Source organism: Carettochelys insculpta, chromosome 2 (assembly GCF_033958435.1).
Source record: "Carettochelys insculpta isolate YL-2023 chromosome 2, ASM3395843v1, whole genome shotgun sequence".
NCBI classification, from domain to species: Eukaryota; Metazoa; Chordata; order Testudines; family Carettochelyidae; genus Carettochelys; species Carettochelys insculpta.
In genome coordinates, this window is record NC_134138.1 from 97,039,059 (window position 1) to 97,055,668 (window position 16,610).

The following is a 16,610-nucleotide window of genomic DNA, read 5'->3' on the forward strand; positions in this document are numbered from 1 at the left end:
GAAAAAAATACTAGTGAAGTACTGGACAATACGGCACAGCTTGATTACTTCCTAGCAGAGGGGTGATAAACCAACTCCTCTATTTATATAGCGTATTGGCCATCAATAGCTGTATCCTGAGTTCCACAGCAGGATAGAAAATGCAATACAAGCCACTCTTATTCATGAGCTCTGGGATGTTTGTGTTTCTGGTTCCTTGGTCCTACAGCTGGTTTAGTTTGGTTCATTATCCTGATTTTAATGTATGTGTAATGAGTGTCATTGTCAGAGGAAGCAGAATATTGAACACCTTTTTGCCTGTTCTTGGGATCTAAACACCAACTAAGGTCTCTCAGGACTTCGGAGTGGGTCTGTGACTCTCTTGCTCATGTGATGACTGGACAGGGAATACATGCTTCTTGGCCAAAGTTACAGGAATCACAAGTAAAGTTTGGTAAATGATATTACGTACACACTAAGAGGCCTATGAGACTTCAGCATGTCTAGACTGTCATAACTGGACTTCACTCTAGGTTGTTTATCACTGATCAGGGAGAGGGGAACCAGATCTCTGGAGACAGACTTTCACCAATGTAGAGATGATTGTATGAAAATCATTTGTGATAGACTGAGACAAGATTTAGTCTCCTCCTGTGACCTGCCTCTGATCAGCCAATCACCTAGGTACAGGCAGGAGTGAATGTCCACTCTCCTTGAATGGACTGCCATCACATTAGGCATTTTGTGAAGATCATCTATCCTGTGGACAGTACAAATGACAGTGCCTTGTACTGCTGATGGTGTGGGCCCCATGGTGCATCACAGGTACTTCCCATGGGCTGTATGGATAAGCCGCTTATCACCTTTGAGTTTGAAGAGATGGAATGAGAGAGGCAAGTTTTAACCTGATATATGTATTTGTGGAGTCTTCTCAGATCTACCACAGGATGAAGACCCACTTTTTTTTTCAGAAGAGGAACTACAGAAAAAGACATCTCTTCCCCTGTATTTAAGTAGCACTTCCTTTGGTTCCTAAACAAAGCAATTAAACCACCTCTGCCTACAGCAGGGTCCTGTGAAAGAAGTCCCTGAAGAGGGAAGAAAACGAGGTGGAGGAAGAATAAGGAATGAAATTTGATAGAAATCAATGTCAAAGGCTAACCTGACATCCTTCTTTCTGGTGGTAGATCCTATCTAGTGCCAGGTGACTTTCAAAGGTTATGTTCACTTGAGTAGTCCTTGTGTGGCTCCCAACAGTCCCACCAAATATGCTTAGATGTCACTGGTGAAGAATGTGTCACTGAGAAGTAGCAGATTGACATCACCTTGTACATCTGGGTTTTTGTGGGTGGATAACTACGCTGTTAGTGCAATGACCAGCTTTTCTGTTTCATCTGAGGTATTTAACTGTATGGTTTTTGATAAGGAGGCAGTGCATACATTCTGAAGGATTTCACCCTTCAAATTTTGCAAAGAATGAAGAACGCTGTGTAACTGCTGAGCAACTCCATCCCTTCACAGGACAGGTTCTTTACGATGGTTTGTAGGTGTCTTTCAGAATTCTTGATGTCTGAAACTGTGATGTTCTTTATATCGTGACTGCAGCAGCTGCCCTGATGAACACACCTACTATTCAAAATAATCTTGCCTTATGTGGACAAGACTAGTACACACTTACAGTTACAGAACTGCAGTTATACACTTGAAGAGCCATACATAAATGTACTAAAGTACACTTAATCCCTTTTTTGCACTTGCTGATTTGAAATCAGCACTGAGGTGTCTCTATAAAGCACAGCCATTTTACCTTCTTCTTCCCCTAATTTCTATCACAGGGTCTAAACAGTGCAAGACAATTTTATCAGAGATTTATATAAGAAATAAATGCCTAAATGTGTGGTTGTAGGTGAAAAAAATAAAAGGAAGTTTAGAAAAAATTGCTGTTTAGAATTTTTTTTGAGTTTAGCAAAATAAATGGGATTTGAAAATGAGCAATTCTACTACTACAGGTTGAACCTCTCTAATCCAGCACTCTGTCATCTGGCAATATACATAATGTGGCATGATTTTAGTTAGCCAGATGACCATTTAAGGGTGTAGCAAAGTTTCCCATGATCCCATACAGTTTGTTTACAGTCACCAGTACTGGCTCTCAGTGTTCTGTGTTCTGTGATGTTATTGAGCTCTACTTTACTCCCTAAATGTCTTCTAAGAGCCCAGTAAGCAGTGGAAGTGTTGATACTGCTGCTAGAAAATGCTGACCTCCCGTGGTCTGGCAAATTGTCTCCTTCAGCAGATACTGAGAGTGCTGGACTAGAAAGTTTCAAACTGCAGTAATTAAAGTATTTGTCAAACATGGAAACAATCCTATGAGTTTCTAAATCAATTCCCAATTACACATTGACCTGCAATGTACCACTATAAATGGAAAGATTAATACCTAAACCCTACCTCTTGGACTTGGCAAATATCAGAAGTGATTATCAAGTAGACTAAGACCTCTTACATTGGATTGAGAGCAATGGCAAATCTATAAATCCAACTTTTGTTGACATCATTACAACACACCTTCCTAATCTAAACTCTGAGTCTATATTTGGAAGAAGTATACTTCAGCAGTCACTCACCAAAAATGGAATAATTTTCATTTGAAATGTAGACTCTTAATAGCAGTAAGTACCACTGTAAGAAAATGTATGCCTCAATTCATTATGGGGTCACAGGAAAAACAGAGACATGAACCCATCATGCATACATAGGAAAGGGGGTAGCTTGAAGCAAAAAAGATTATTTTGGTATGCAGAACTGAAAACCTCTCAAGAATGCATGCTGGGAAAAAGTTAAGAATTATTCCTGCTAAGTCAGAACCTCACAGGTTTGACATTGACAAAAGTTTTGTTTTCCTGAATAACTAGTTTTTATTACCTATCACAATAAAATATCATAGGGATTAGAAAGTTTATTTAAAAAAAAAACAAACTACTTCTTTCATGATCTGCTGATTCAACCCTCAATTGCAAAACTGTGAGGAAAGGCTGGGTATCAGGGCTTTCTCCATAGTTGTAATTTACATAAATTGCCACCAAGAACTGCAAGATACCTGAAGAGGAAGAAAAACGTTCATAGCTATGACAAGCGAAACCTTACTAAATTAGAACATTTAAAATCTTTAGTTCAGTCTGAAAAATGAAGAACAAGTCTGGTAACTTGGGGGCATGTCACAACAGAACTTTTCAGTGACTATACACATACTTAATATTAAACACATGTAAATATTTAAAGGACTAGGACCTTAAATACCAAAGCAGATTAGCAGGTTCATCTGCAATGGTCCTGAAAAGTATAAGGCAAGCTCAAAAATTACAAACAGCCCGTAAACACATATTACTAAAAGGCATTTATATGTAAAATGTAAGCTATGTTATTGTACAATTTTGGTGTTTTAATATATTAAAATCAAAATATTCATGACCTTTCAAAATTCCCACAAAAAGAAGTTTTGGTTTAGATTCCAACACTCCTCTGTGGCATGTGAAACCCAAACACTATAGCATACTATTGGACGAAAACCAGAACATGAATAACTAGCCTGCTTGCATTACCAAAGACTAAGTGGGATGATACACAAAGTGCATACAAGGGGAAAAAGCAAAATAGATTTTTAAAGTGTTCTAACGCCCTGCTGAAAGTTGGCAGATCAGAAAATATCAGCTTCTTGTTTCCAGATGCTACATTTCATTAAATATTTTCCTAGTGCAACTTTTGCATATAAATTATGACAGCCCTGTGGTAACTACCACTATATGATTGTTAATGATCGGGGGGGGGGGGGGGGAATGTCTACCTACAGGAACCTATTAGAATATGATCTACTTTCTGTAAAGCATATTAGAATTAAGGTTACTTAATAAGTAAGAAATGTTTTGAATGTTTAGTGGGTGGAGGAGGGAATGATGGGGTATTTATGAGGGGCTGGGAAGTGTTAGCCTATGCATTTTAATCTAACTGTGCATTTTTGAAAAGAACGTTTCACACGTTTCAAAACATTCACATGTCACACAGATGAACTCTAAACAGATCTCTATATCAGGTTAATATACATTATACACCTTGTTCTTTAAGCAGAAACAGAATATTTAAAAAGCATACCTGTTAAATATGTTCTCACTTGCAGCGTACTTGTCCAGTCTTCCCAAAGGCGTCAACATTTCATCTTGTGAGACAAAGTCCAGGGCTGAAGGTATAATAATCACATCAGACTCTGAGCTGTAGTCATCCACACCAACTATCAGAGACATCAGAAATATTCCTTATAATCACAGTACTTTAACACTAAAATTAAGCCTTTTCTGGATTGAGGACAAGCAAGTCTAGGCAAGAATCTGTCTCAAATGAGTACATATCGAATCACATTCAAAAGATACCGTCATTTTCCCTTACAGCCATTTTCCTTCTATGAAGCACTCTTTATGTAGGTCAGCGTTTAATCTCAAAAACTGTTTGCTTCAACTTTCATGCTATTTGATACAACTTCCCCAAGTCTGAACTATCACAAAATGTTTAAAGCTGCAGGAGTTACACAATATTACCACTTGCATACATCAAATGCCTGTTGACTAACCCTGAATCTTCAGTTGACTTAACTTTTTAAAAATATCCCCATGAAATCTCAATAAAATAAAAATCTATGACTGAAAGTTATAGTTTTGCAGAGATTGTACATCTGGACCAACAGGAAATTAAAAATTAAAATTAATGTAATTGAAAATAATACCTAGTAATCACAAAACTAAAATAAATATGCATACAAATGAACTTTAAATATTTTCTGTAACATCATAATGTAGTATCAAATATTTACCAATGCCTCTATCTACTTCAACGCAGAAAATACACATCTGAAACATTAATTGCTTACATGCTTCATTCTGACAGGCAGCTTTATGCTGGCACTTACTTGCCTCCCCATATGGCCTCAGTGAACTTAGTGGGGCTGTGCATGGGAAGATCTGCATGGACCTGTACAAAAGGACGGAGGTTTAAACTAAGTCTCTGAATGCATCTTAGAATACTCAAGGAGCTGGTAGAGGAGGTATCTGAGCCTTTAGCTATCTTTTCTGGAAAATCATGGGAGACAGGAGAGATTCCAGAAGACTGGAAAAGGGCATATATAGTGTCCATCTATAAGAAGGGGAATAAGAATAACCCACGAAACTACAGGCCAGTCAGCTTAACTTCTGTGCCAGGAAAGATAGTGGAGCAGGTAATTCAAGAAATCATCTGCAAGCATTTGGAAGGTGGTAAAGTGATAGGGAACAGACAGCATGGATTTGTAAAGAACAAATCATGTCAAACCAATCTGACAGCTTTCTTCGATAGGATAACGAGCCTTGGGGATAGGAGACAAGCGGTGGATGTGGTATACCTAGACTTTAGTAAAGCATTTGATACAGTCTTGCATGATATTCTAATAAATAAACTAGGCAAATGCAACTTAGATGAGGCTACTGTAAGGTCGGTGCACAACTGGCTGGATAACCATACTCAGAGAGTAGTTCTTAATGGTTCTCAATCCTGCTGGAAAAGTATAACAAGTGGGGTTCTGCAGAGGTCTGTTTTGGGATGGGTTCTGTTCAATATCTTCATCAACTATTTAGATATTGGCATAGAAAGTAGGCTTATTAAGTTTGCAGATGATACAAAGTTGGGAGGGGTTGCAACTGCTTTGGAAGACAGGGTCATAATTCAAAATCATCTGGATAAACTGGAGAAATGGTCCAAGGCAAACAGGATGAAGTTTAATAAGGACAAATGCAAAGTGCTCCACTTGGGAAGCAACAATCAGTATCACACATACAGAATGGGAAGAGACTGTCTAGGAATGACTACAGCAGAAAGGGATCTAGGGGTTACAGTGGACCACAAGCTAAATATGAGTCAACAGTGTGATGCTGTTGCAAAAAAAGCAAACATGATTCTGGGATGCATTAACAGTTGTGTTGTGAACAAGACATGAGAAGTCATTCTTCCACTCTACTCTGCTCTGGTTAGGCCTCAGCTGGAGTACTGTGTCCAGTTCTGGGCACTGCAGTTCCAGAAAAATGTGGAGAAATTAGAGAGGGTCAAGAAAAGAGCAACAAGAATGATTAAAGGTCTAGAGAACATGACATATGAAGAAAGGCTGAAAGAATTGGGCTTGTTTAGTTTGGAAAAGAAAAGATTGAGGGGGGGCATGATAGCGGTTTTCAGGTATCTAAAAGGGTGTCATAAGGAAGAGGGAGAAAAAACTTGTTCTTCTTGGCCTCTGAGGATAGAACAAGAGGCAATGGACTTAAATTGCAGCAAGGGAGGTTTAGGTTGGACATTAGGAAAAAGTTCTTAACTGTCAAGGGGGTCAAACAGTGGAATAAATTGTCAAGGGAGGTTGTGGACTCTCCATCACTGGAGATATTTAGGAACAGGTTAGATAGATGTCCATCAGGGATGGTTTAGACAGTACTTGGTCCTGCCACGAGGGCAGGAGGCTGAACTTGATGGCCTCTCAAGGTCCCTTCCAGTCCTAGTATTCTATGATTCTTTGAACGTGTACATTCAAGGACACAAACTGTTGTCTTATGTGAGTACTCCCCCGTAGGCTCAAATGACACTATTTTTCTACCTAAAAACTGATGCTACAGCACTGTATAACTACTTCTGGTCTCATTTCCAATACAGACTGACATTTGTAAGTGCAGAGGATGGAAAAAAATTGCAAGAAAACCTGACAAATCAAACACACAGAACCGAAGGAGGGGGCGGGAGCGGGAGATATTAGTTGCCCTGACTGAGATAATTACGAGCATCAAAGGAAGGGAAGCTGTCCTTGTAATATGTGAGGTAATTGATGTCTCTGTTCATACCACATGTTAATGTGTTGAATTTGAATATGAATTCCAACTTTATGAAATTTCATAAAGTTGGAATTTATCATAAAGTTGGAATTCACATTCAAATTCAACACATTAACGTGTGTGGGAGCACGAGCACCTGGTGGCCGGGCCTCACTCGCAAGGCAGAATGACCATACACTCCATCTTGGAATGCTATCATACAACGGCGGGAAGGTCTGAAGTCAGGCCAGGAGAAAGAAATCAGAAAGTTGACAAGTAGTTGGAGAGTCCCCAAAGAGAACATCCTGACAAGCAGATAGTAAGCCCCCAAAGAGAACAGCTGGGGCTAGTAGCTGGAAGCCCCCCAAAGAGAACATCTTGGTTGTACAACATCAGAGGGTCCCAGGGGAGGTTCAGAAAAAGACCAAGGACAGAGGAAATCTTGTAACATGTTCTGACAGGCCGGGAGGATAGAAAGCCCAAATTAGGTAACAAACGCTTTAATTGGCCAGGTATCGAACCCCCAAGTAAGAAACAGTATAAAAGGTGATTTAGCAGGAATAAGGGTGTGGGCTCCTGGACACAAGGCGGAGGCTAGCAACTTCCAGTCCAGACAGCAGACCCCGGCCTGATCACCCGGACGTCACCACCACGAAAGGTCCCAACCAAGCCGTATCTCTGAGTTGAAGGGCCGCTGTAACGTAGTTATTGGTGAGATGTGGGAGCACTGGATGTTATTGGTAAGTCACATGTAATTATATATAGTTATATGTAACCTAGTATTTAGCTTATGCCAAATAAATAACTATCTATCTATCTATCTATCTATATATAACAAGTGTTAAGTAATTGTAGTTACGAATAAATCACTATTGGTAAATACCACTAGCTGGTCTAGCTGGGTCTGTATAGAGAATTATTGGGACTTAGAACAGCCACAGGGCATTGTGGTGTTCACAATCGGAGTGTTATTGTTCCTGGTATTCATAATACTGTGGAAACCTAGGTTTTAAAGTGAATACACTGAATCACATATTGCTGCTACACTATATCAGGCTGCTATAAAGGTGGGGTGGTTGGTCCTGGGCCACCCGACTCCCCCCGCTGTATCACACCCCACGTGCACCCACGGGACCCGGAGTAGGTCGGCACATCGTCAATGTGGTATGAACAGAGACATCAATTACCTCACGCATTACAAGGACTGCTTCCCTTCCTTTGACGCTCATAATTATCTCAGGCAGGACAATTAACATCCCCCCTGCCCGTCATCTCCCCTCCTTCAGTTCTATGTATTTGATTTGTCAGTTTTTACTGCATTTTTTTTGGTCCCCTGTAACTGTAAATATCAGTCTGTATTGGAAATGAAATTGATTGGATGAAGTGGATCTGTCCCACAAAAGCTCATCACCAAAGAAATCATTTTGTTAGTCTTCAAAGTTCTACACTTCTGCTATTTTGTTTTGTTGGAGCACAGACAATCTCTCTGTTATTACTTCTAGTCTGTCTTGGCTAATTCAGTCAGGCCATATAATATTTTCAACGCAAAACACTTGGTACATCAGCCTAGGATTTTATTTTTAAAAAGCAACATCGGAAAAAACAAACACACTCCTCTACTCACTCTTCATAAAAATTATACGATGGGTGTGTCTACGCTGCAATTACAAACCTGCAGCTGGCCGGTGAAAGCTGACTTGGGTTCATGGAGTCAAGCAAGTGCTGTGTAAATGCAGTGTAGACATTCAGACTTGGGATGGATCCTGCACTCCAGGACCCTGAGAGGTCGCAGCATCCCAGAAGTCTCAGTGCAACCCAAGCCTAACTGCAAACACCACAATTAATCAGTCCTGTAGCCTGAGCCCCTTAAGCCCAAGTCAGCTGGCATCTGGGCATTTAACAGCAGTGCAGACATACCTTACAAGATCTTAAAAGTCGACATTTCAGACATGAAATTTCTTTTCTATATTCTAATGCATGGATCTGTAATTTTCTGAATTGGATCTTACACATTTTAGTTTTCCAAATGTACCTTTCTTAAATATCACACTATTATACATGGTTATCATAAGGGAGTGAGTTTGCGACTTCATTATATTAACAGTGTTGCTTTACAGGTAAAGTCACGAATCCCTTCTCTATCTGGGAAACAATTGGCCTTCTGTAATTGCTACATAATAAGATGACTAGAAAATATACATGAAGATATACACGAAAGTTGATGCATGAGCTGCAAAAACACATGGAAAATAGGGCAAAATGGCCAGCTTCCATAGTAGCTGGGAGTCAACTGTATGGGTTTCTTAAGGGAATCAGACAGAAAGGAAGGAGGTAAGATTTGGGATGGAAGACAGCTGGGAATCAGATGGATAGTGGTGATCTAGTACAGTAGCAGCTGAGAAACTTGGAGCATAAAGTGGTGATAGAGCTGCAGTGGGAGGAAGAGAGAAGATAATGATCTGCAAATATGAAGTCACAATGGGTGGAGAGATACTGAACTACTGACGAGGAGGGATCAGGAAAAGATCTGTTGGGTAATCAAATGTTTGCCGAACAAAAGGGAAAATATACTTAGCAACCCTTTGTTTGATCAATTTAAAAGGCCCTTCAGGAGGAGAAAGATGACTGCAATGTAGCACTTCTTTTGAGAATAGGTCCTTTTCTTCATTAGAGGAATAAGACAAAGGCTACGTCTACACGAAGAAACAGATTCAACTTTATGAAAATAGATTTTGTAAGGCTGTGTTTTATAAATTCGAATTTGAGTATCCTCACCTACCTTCAAGCTTCCCAAAAAGTTGACGTATTGCTCTCTCACTCAATGGCCAAACTTTGAGTGTTGCAGCAGTGCAGTGTGGGAACTATCCCACAGTTGCCTCATCCCCATTGAATTCTGGCTATTTTTCACTGGTGCATCATGGGGAAAAAATACCCTGCTAGTGGTTGGGGGTATGTGATGTCATCTCCCACATTGCATTGCCCTCATTCCCCTCCTGTGGAAAGCAAACACCCTTTTTTCCAGCAGGAAGGAAGGAAAAGTAGGGCATCAACAAAGATCACCAATTTAACTGAAATCTCTTGTTTCTATAACTGAATTAGCAAAGATTTTACAAAAAGCAGTAGGTGTCTGCAATAGCTTTCAAGTGCAGCCAGGTGTCTGTGTCTTCTCAACAAGCCCTCCACACATTCTTCCCTGTGTTAAGGAGGTCAAAACTTGAAGAAAGAGGATAGAAAAGATTAGAAAAATGATTTTTGGCTTCTCAGTTCACTAAAGAGTTGTTCAACATGTTGAAATTTGGGAAGCCCCATCCACCAAGTGGTGGTGCTCGTGTGGGGAGGCAGCCCAGACTGACTGTCAGGATGCTGGACCCCCTCATCCCATGGGGTGGTGGGGTGCATCGGAGGATGAAGGGCCATTTGACATGGTCCCCGAAAATCTTTTTTGGGCAGAGGGCGTGGGGTCCATGGCTAGAGGGCCAGTTGAAATAGGCTCCATGGCTGCAGCAAATCATAGCTGCTGGGGAAGCCTTCCCCCTGGGGGGCAGCAAGCCCCCCATCTTCACCACCTGGGAGACTTCCTCCAGACAGCAGCAAGCCCCTGAATATATTTTTGTGGGGGTGGGGGGCCCAGTTGAAACGATACCCGTGTGGCAGCAAGCCCCTGAAAATCTTAGCCACAGGGCGAGACTACCCCCAGGCAACAGCATCACTCGAGCATCTTTCCTGCCCTTGGAGCCGTTACTGTGTGCAAGCCAGGACATTGTGCTGCCTGGCAGCATAGTCCACACTGAACAGCAGGCATGTCCTTTTATTGGGTCAGGAGCTAGCCACGTGATGTGGTTGGGTGCAGGAAAGACCCCAACTGCATAGCACCTGTGGGAGAGAGAAACCACAGGACCACAGATAAGAAGTTTCTTGGCCTCTCATACAAGCATGACCCCCGACAGCCTAGCTGCCATGTGGTGTGGTGGGGCAGGGGCTGGCACCAGCACTGGGAAAAAAATAAAGTGTTCATCTAGCAGAAAGATCAGGAAAAAAAGGAAATTAAGGACGAGCAGTGGTTATACTAATGATAAGCATATTTTCCTGTTGCTGAATGTAGCAGTAAGGGCTACTTATATAATAAATAGATATAAGTGGCAGTTGTCTGTGTCAATAATTGGATTGCCCTTGGAATGTTCAGCAGTGAAGACAAAAAGTTTCAATTAGACCTGAAATGGTTTCGTTCATTTCAAATAGAATCCCAACACTCTTCTGACATTGAGGGTGTGCACAGTGGTTCCTAGTGCACTGCTCTAGGGATTCGGGAAGAATACTGTGAGATGTATGGGTAATTTAACATAAAAAGAAGTGCAAACTTTAGGGAGAAACTTAGGGTGGGTTCTCAGGGTAACTTTATCCTTGAAAAAATATATCTGGTGCAGGTCTGCCATCTGTGCCCCCAGTACCCCAATGTCTGGCAAAGTGATTGCCACAAGGAAGAAGACTTTCATGGATAGGTAATGTAGTGAGAAGGTGGCTTAAAAAGCTTCCGGTAATAGGGTAGGTAAACACCACATTGCCTGTTTTGACATGGAATGCAGTGATAGCTGCTAGATATACCCTCACAGAGCTAAGGGAGAGGCCCACTTATTTTAACTCTAGGAGATAGTTCCATCTGAAATTTATATGTTTTGCTGTGCACCAGCATTAGACTTGTTACATTTGTGTTTTAGGTCACACAGGTAGATAATTTCCTGCTGTGCAGTAAGACAACCTGGACTTGCTGTAATTACATTAATTCAGTGTGTGAGAGCCAGAGAGGAGCCATGCCTCGAACTGAAGCATCCGTACATTTGGGTGTTGGATTTGGCCTTGATGTTGTGTTAGCAGGTTGTTGACAGAGGTTAGTGTGCTAGGAGGACAGATGAACACCCAAAGGAGCTAAGCGTTCTAGCTTTGTCTGGAGCACGCTGGGTCTGTTAAAATTACTGTTGCCTGATCAAGTTGGATTTGTGTACCACCTTGTGTAGCAATGAATTGGGTGGAAACGCTTAGGCCCAGTATGGGTGCCAGTTGTTGATGAGGACGCCGCCATTGAGTATTTGCTGAGACTTTCTCTGTAGAAGAAGATTTTGCATTTCATGTTCCTAGCTGTGGCAAAAGTGAGCTAGTCAGGTAAGCCCATCAGTCGTATGTGGAATGCAAGATCACTTCATTCAGTGCCCATTCGGGGTCTGTGGGGAACTGTCCGCTAAGAACGTCTGCTGTGGTGTTCAGGGAGCCTAGTGGGTAGTAGGCTAAGAAGTGAATATTATGCTGGGTACATCAATTCCACAGTTTGATGGCCTCAGCACAGAAGGAGGAAGAGAGAACCCACTCCATCCATTTATACAAAACACACATGGAACATTGTCTATGAGCACCTGAACTATAGAGCCCATGATGCATGGAAGGAAATGGAAGCAAGCAGTCCATAGTTGCAGTATGTTTATGGGCAGATTCTGCTCGGTTGAGGACCAGACATGCTGTGCTATATGATATAGTACATGTGCTCCCCACACCCTTGAAGGATCACCCCCTGGTGATAATAATGGTCCACACTGAACAAAAGACAAGTCCTTTTATTGGGTCGGGGCTAGTCACGTGATGTGGATGGGCACAGGAAAGACCACCACAAGTGAATTAGGGGCAGGATGGGTGAAGAAATATTCTGAGCCCTTGGGAGGGTGGGGGATAAAATACTTATGATCAGCACTCTTGCAAGTGGTTGTTGTGTGGGTGGAGTCTGCCATACTGATTTTGCCAGATCTAGAATTGCCCCATTGATTGACAAGACTCTCTTAGCTGAAGATGACAAATTACAATATGTCTGTCAATTTGTGTTGGATTTCTGGCACCTCCTCCTTATTTATATGGTGTTTAGCTGCCACCATTTAAAACAGGCCTTGGAAAGGGGTATAATCATCCTCAGTCAGTGGCTGTGGGGGCAGAGCAGCCTTGTCTATGGCAAGGGGGTCTCATTAGCCTGAGACGTTTCATGGACCATGTCTTCTGAGTACTTGTTGACAAGTAAGTTCCATTTCCTTGCCTCAGTGAGTTATGGAGTTGATGGCAGAGTGGGAGTGTACCCTGGGGGGAGTTCCATCATAGGATGTATAGGGTCCCCACAGATTCCAATACGTCCAGGGATCCAAAAGTGATGGGGGATGGTTCCTATTGGTGCCATACCACAGCAGGTGGGTATTTGTAATAGGGGTGGTAAGTCAGCTGTTTGTCAAGTCTGTAGGGAGTACTGAGGAGATAAGGCTGCATCCTCCTCAGTGGAAAAGGGGGAAGCCTCCCATGGAAAGCCATGGTGGGGAGGCTCTGAATTAGGCAAGAGGGGTGCAGCAAGGTGGAGAGGGGGATGCTGGTAATGGGGAGACTCACAAGTCTCTGTGGTGAGTACACGCCTAGGGTGTGGCCAGTTGCAGTACTGAGGTCTGAGCTGACAAAGATGTATTGTTCTTTGCAGCTGAAGGGTGACAAGTCCCTGCGTCAGCACCGAGCTGCTTCGGAGGGAGCAGATTGGCTGTCAGTGCCAAGTCTGTATGTGGTGCCACCAGTAGCAGGAGAGTGAGAGGGAGGGCGGTGTCATCATGCTGGCACCGATGCTGTTCATGGGAGTAAGATGGGCTGATCTTGAGGTGCCCAGAGTGCTAACAGTGTTCACTTTAAGAGCAGTCTGTGGCAATGGCACAGATCTCATTGGAGAGCATTTTTTCCTCTTTTGAACTCTCTACAGCGAAATTGCCTTTCACTTTTTTGCTGATTTCAGCGGCTTCGGGAACCTTGTGAGAGACCTTGTTGGGGAACCTGTTGCTGAGCATCTCCCTTGTCCCCATGGTTGAAGGGATCTCTCCATTAGGAGAAATTTCAGCCTCAGGTCTGCGTCCCTCTGTACCTTGGACTTAAGTTTAGCACAATGGACACATTTTTCGAGGATATGCCCATAGCCCAGACTGTAGACACACTGGCTGTGCCCATCAAAGATGGGTACAGCCTCCCTGCAGAAAGCACATTGCTTGAAGCCCAGGGGGTTGGGTATCCAGGTGACTGGGAACAGTTAAAGGTCCACTGAAGTGGAGGGATTTTTTTTGAAACACCCCCCCCCCCCCCCCCGCTTTAAAAAAAAACAACAAAAAACCACACCAAGTACCTAAGAGGGAGAAACAAGGAAAGCTACTCTAACGAAGGCCTGAGGAGAGCGCTTTGACAGCACAACTGCTGCACTCCATCTCCACCCAGGGGTGGTATAAAGGGAACTCAGGGTTCCTGCCTCTGGGTCCTTTGTTCAGCACTTTAAATAATGTGGAAGAAGGGGCACATAGGAAGGACCCTGTGCATGAGACACCCAGAGGGACACTGCTGCAGAAATGTCCGTACAAAGGCACAGGGCTGCATAAATACCTAGAGCAGAGCACACAGGGGGACACCCCCCACGGAAGAATTGGTGCATTGTGTCTCAGGTTCAGTATTATTCAGAAACGTAGTTTGGTCCCATCTACCATGTTGAACAAGATCACATTGGGATACTGGGGGATGTAACAGGATTCAAATGCCACCCAGCTGATTAGCAAAGTGCCCACAGAAAGGTTTTCTCCCGCGCTACCCCACTCCCGCCGGCTATGTGTGTACTTTCACACACACCTCAATGCACATCAAAATTTATTCTGCACACGTTGGAAAAGATTTGAGGGACCATTGTTCAGAACCATGTTTGCCTTCATTTATGTTAGCATTTTCCTTCAAAATTTCCCTGCTGCTATGTTAATATAAAGAAAATTTTACTATCAAGAATGACAGTAGCTGTTTACTATCTACTAGCACTTTATATACCATTTGGTTAGTTTAGCACGCGGGGGTAAAATGCCAGTAGACAGTCTATATTAGTATTATCAGTTGTAGAGCTGCACTGGTACTGGTGCAGTAATGAGTCATTTGATTAAATATACTAGCCTCTGAAAAACCATTTCTGACTATGGAGTTTAAACGCACTCTTTTAGCTCTATTGCCCAGGCAATTTAGAAAGGGCTCTCTTTGGTTATACAAATATGGCTTAGGTCACACCTATACTACATTTCAATGCCAACAGGTAACCCAGGCTATATCTACACAACAGCCTTATTTCAAAACAACACAACCACAGGCAAAATGCATTTCAAAATACACCTAGCTATCTCAAAACAGATTTTCCAGACACATAGCACTATTTTGAAACAGTGCCATGAGAGCCTGTTATGGCTTATTCAAAATAGCACTATTCCATGTCTTAATGGTGCCTATTTCAAAATTGCTATTTTGAAATAGGCATTATTCCTCATAGAATGAGGTTTATCAGAATGAGAAGAAACACACCCACTACTTCAGTTTTATTTCAAAATAGCATGTGCGTCATTTAGATGTTGGCAATGTTATTTTAAAATAACCTGATCACACAGTAGCTCCAGAGTCCTCAACCCTATTAAAATATATGTGTAGGCAGCAACCAGAGTACTACAGTCATGTTACTGAACCAGACTATAATCCTATGAGCCCTCAACTGAAGCTCAATCCAGCATCATCAAAACATTCTGATCCTTTCTATAACAACATAAGAGTTATTGGCCATGTCTACACTAGCCCCAAACTTCGAAATGGCCATGCAAATGACCATTTCGAAGTTTACTAATGAAGCACTGAAATACATATTCAGCGCCTCATTAGCATGCGGGTGGCCACGGCACTTCGAAATTGACGCGGCTGGCCGCCGCGCAGCTCATCCAGACGGGGCTCCTTTTCGAAAGGACCCTGCCTCCTTCGAAGTCCCCTTATTCCCATCTGCTCATAGGAATAAGGGGACTTCGAAGGAGGCGGGGTCCTTTTGAAAAGGAGCCCCCTCTGGACGAGAAGCATCAATTTCAAAGTGCCGCGGCCGCCCGCATGCTAATGAGGCGCTGAATATGTATTTCAGCGCTTCATTAGTAAACTTTGAAATGGCTATTTGCATGGCCATTTCGAAGTTTGGGGCTAGTGTAGACATGGCCATTGAGACTTTGCTGAAGTGCTCTCAAGATTTAACTGATCCCCACATACACCACTGTAACTACACTGTAGGTATATTCTTATTTTAAATTCAGAAATACTGGCCTCAAAATAAGTTCTAATTAAATAAATCAGAAGTGTGAATTTCTTTAGGTTAAAATTTGACTTACACGGGGGTTGTGAAAACACGTAAGTTGAGGGTCTACTTTAATATAAATTCCACAGGGCAGGCTGGATCCCTGCATCTCTCAGTACAGTGTCAAAAGGCATGCTATGCTAATCTTTAAAATGTCCCATACGTGTGAGTGCATAACAGATAGTTCGATTAGGAGAGGCAGACCCCACAGAGAATGGATAGATAATATAGTAGATTGGTGCAGAGCTAGTCTACAGAACCTAAGCCACTCCACACCGGACAGGGAATGATGGAAAGGAATAGTGAGTGAGGCATCAGACACCAATGGGCACTGAGCCCATGGTTATTGAAGATGATGATGATACATGTGTGTCCTACAACAGGGGTGGGAAACCTTTTTTGTGCAGGGGCCACAAACCCACTGAAAAAATGAGCTGAAGGAGACAAGTGAGAAAAAAACAAAACAAAACCAAAATCCCCAAACCTCACTCATGTGGTCCGTGACAGAGAAACAGAAAAAATGTCACCCCTCAGTTCCCTCTCATCCCAGCTCCAGAACCTTAGGGGACCAGGGCTAGTAG

General features: G+C 42.4%; 1 protein-coding gene across 3 annotated transcripts in view; it reads right to left on the minus strand.

Annotated features, from left to right (window-relative positions):
* Positions 1-16,610, minus strand: part of PPP4R1 (protein phosphatase 4 regulatory subunit 1) — a 99,762-nt gene that overhangs the window by 70,843 nt on the left and 12,309 nt on the right. For 2 of the 3 annotated variants that reach the window (XM_074987451.1, XM_074987452.1), the window contains one exon: positions 4,129-4,213. In XM_074987451.1, the coding sequence (XP_074843552.1) occupies positions 4,129-4,213 (85 nt within the window). Of the gene's footprint in view, positions 1-4,128; positions 4,265-16,610 lie in introns of those variants that run through there. The other variant, XM_074987450.1, reaches the window with a different exon arrangement.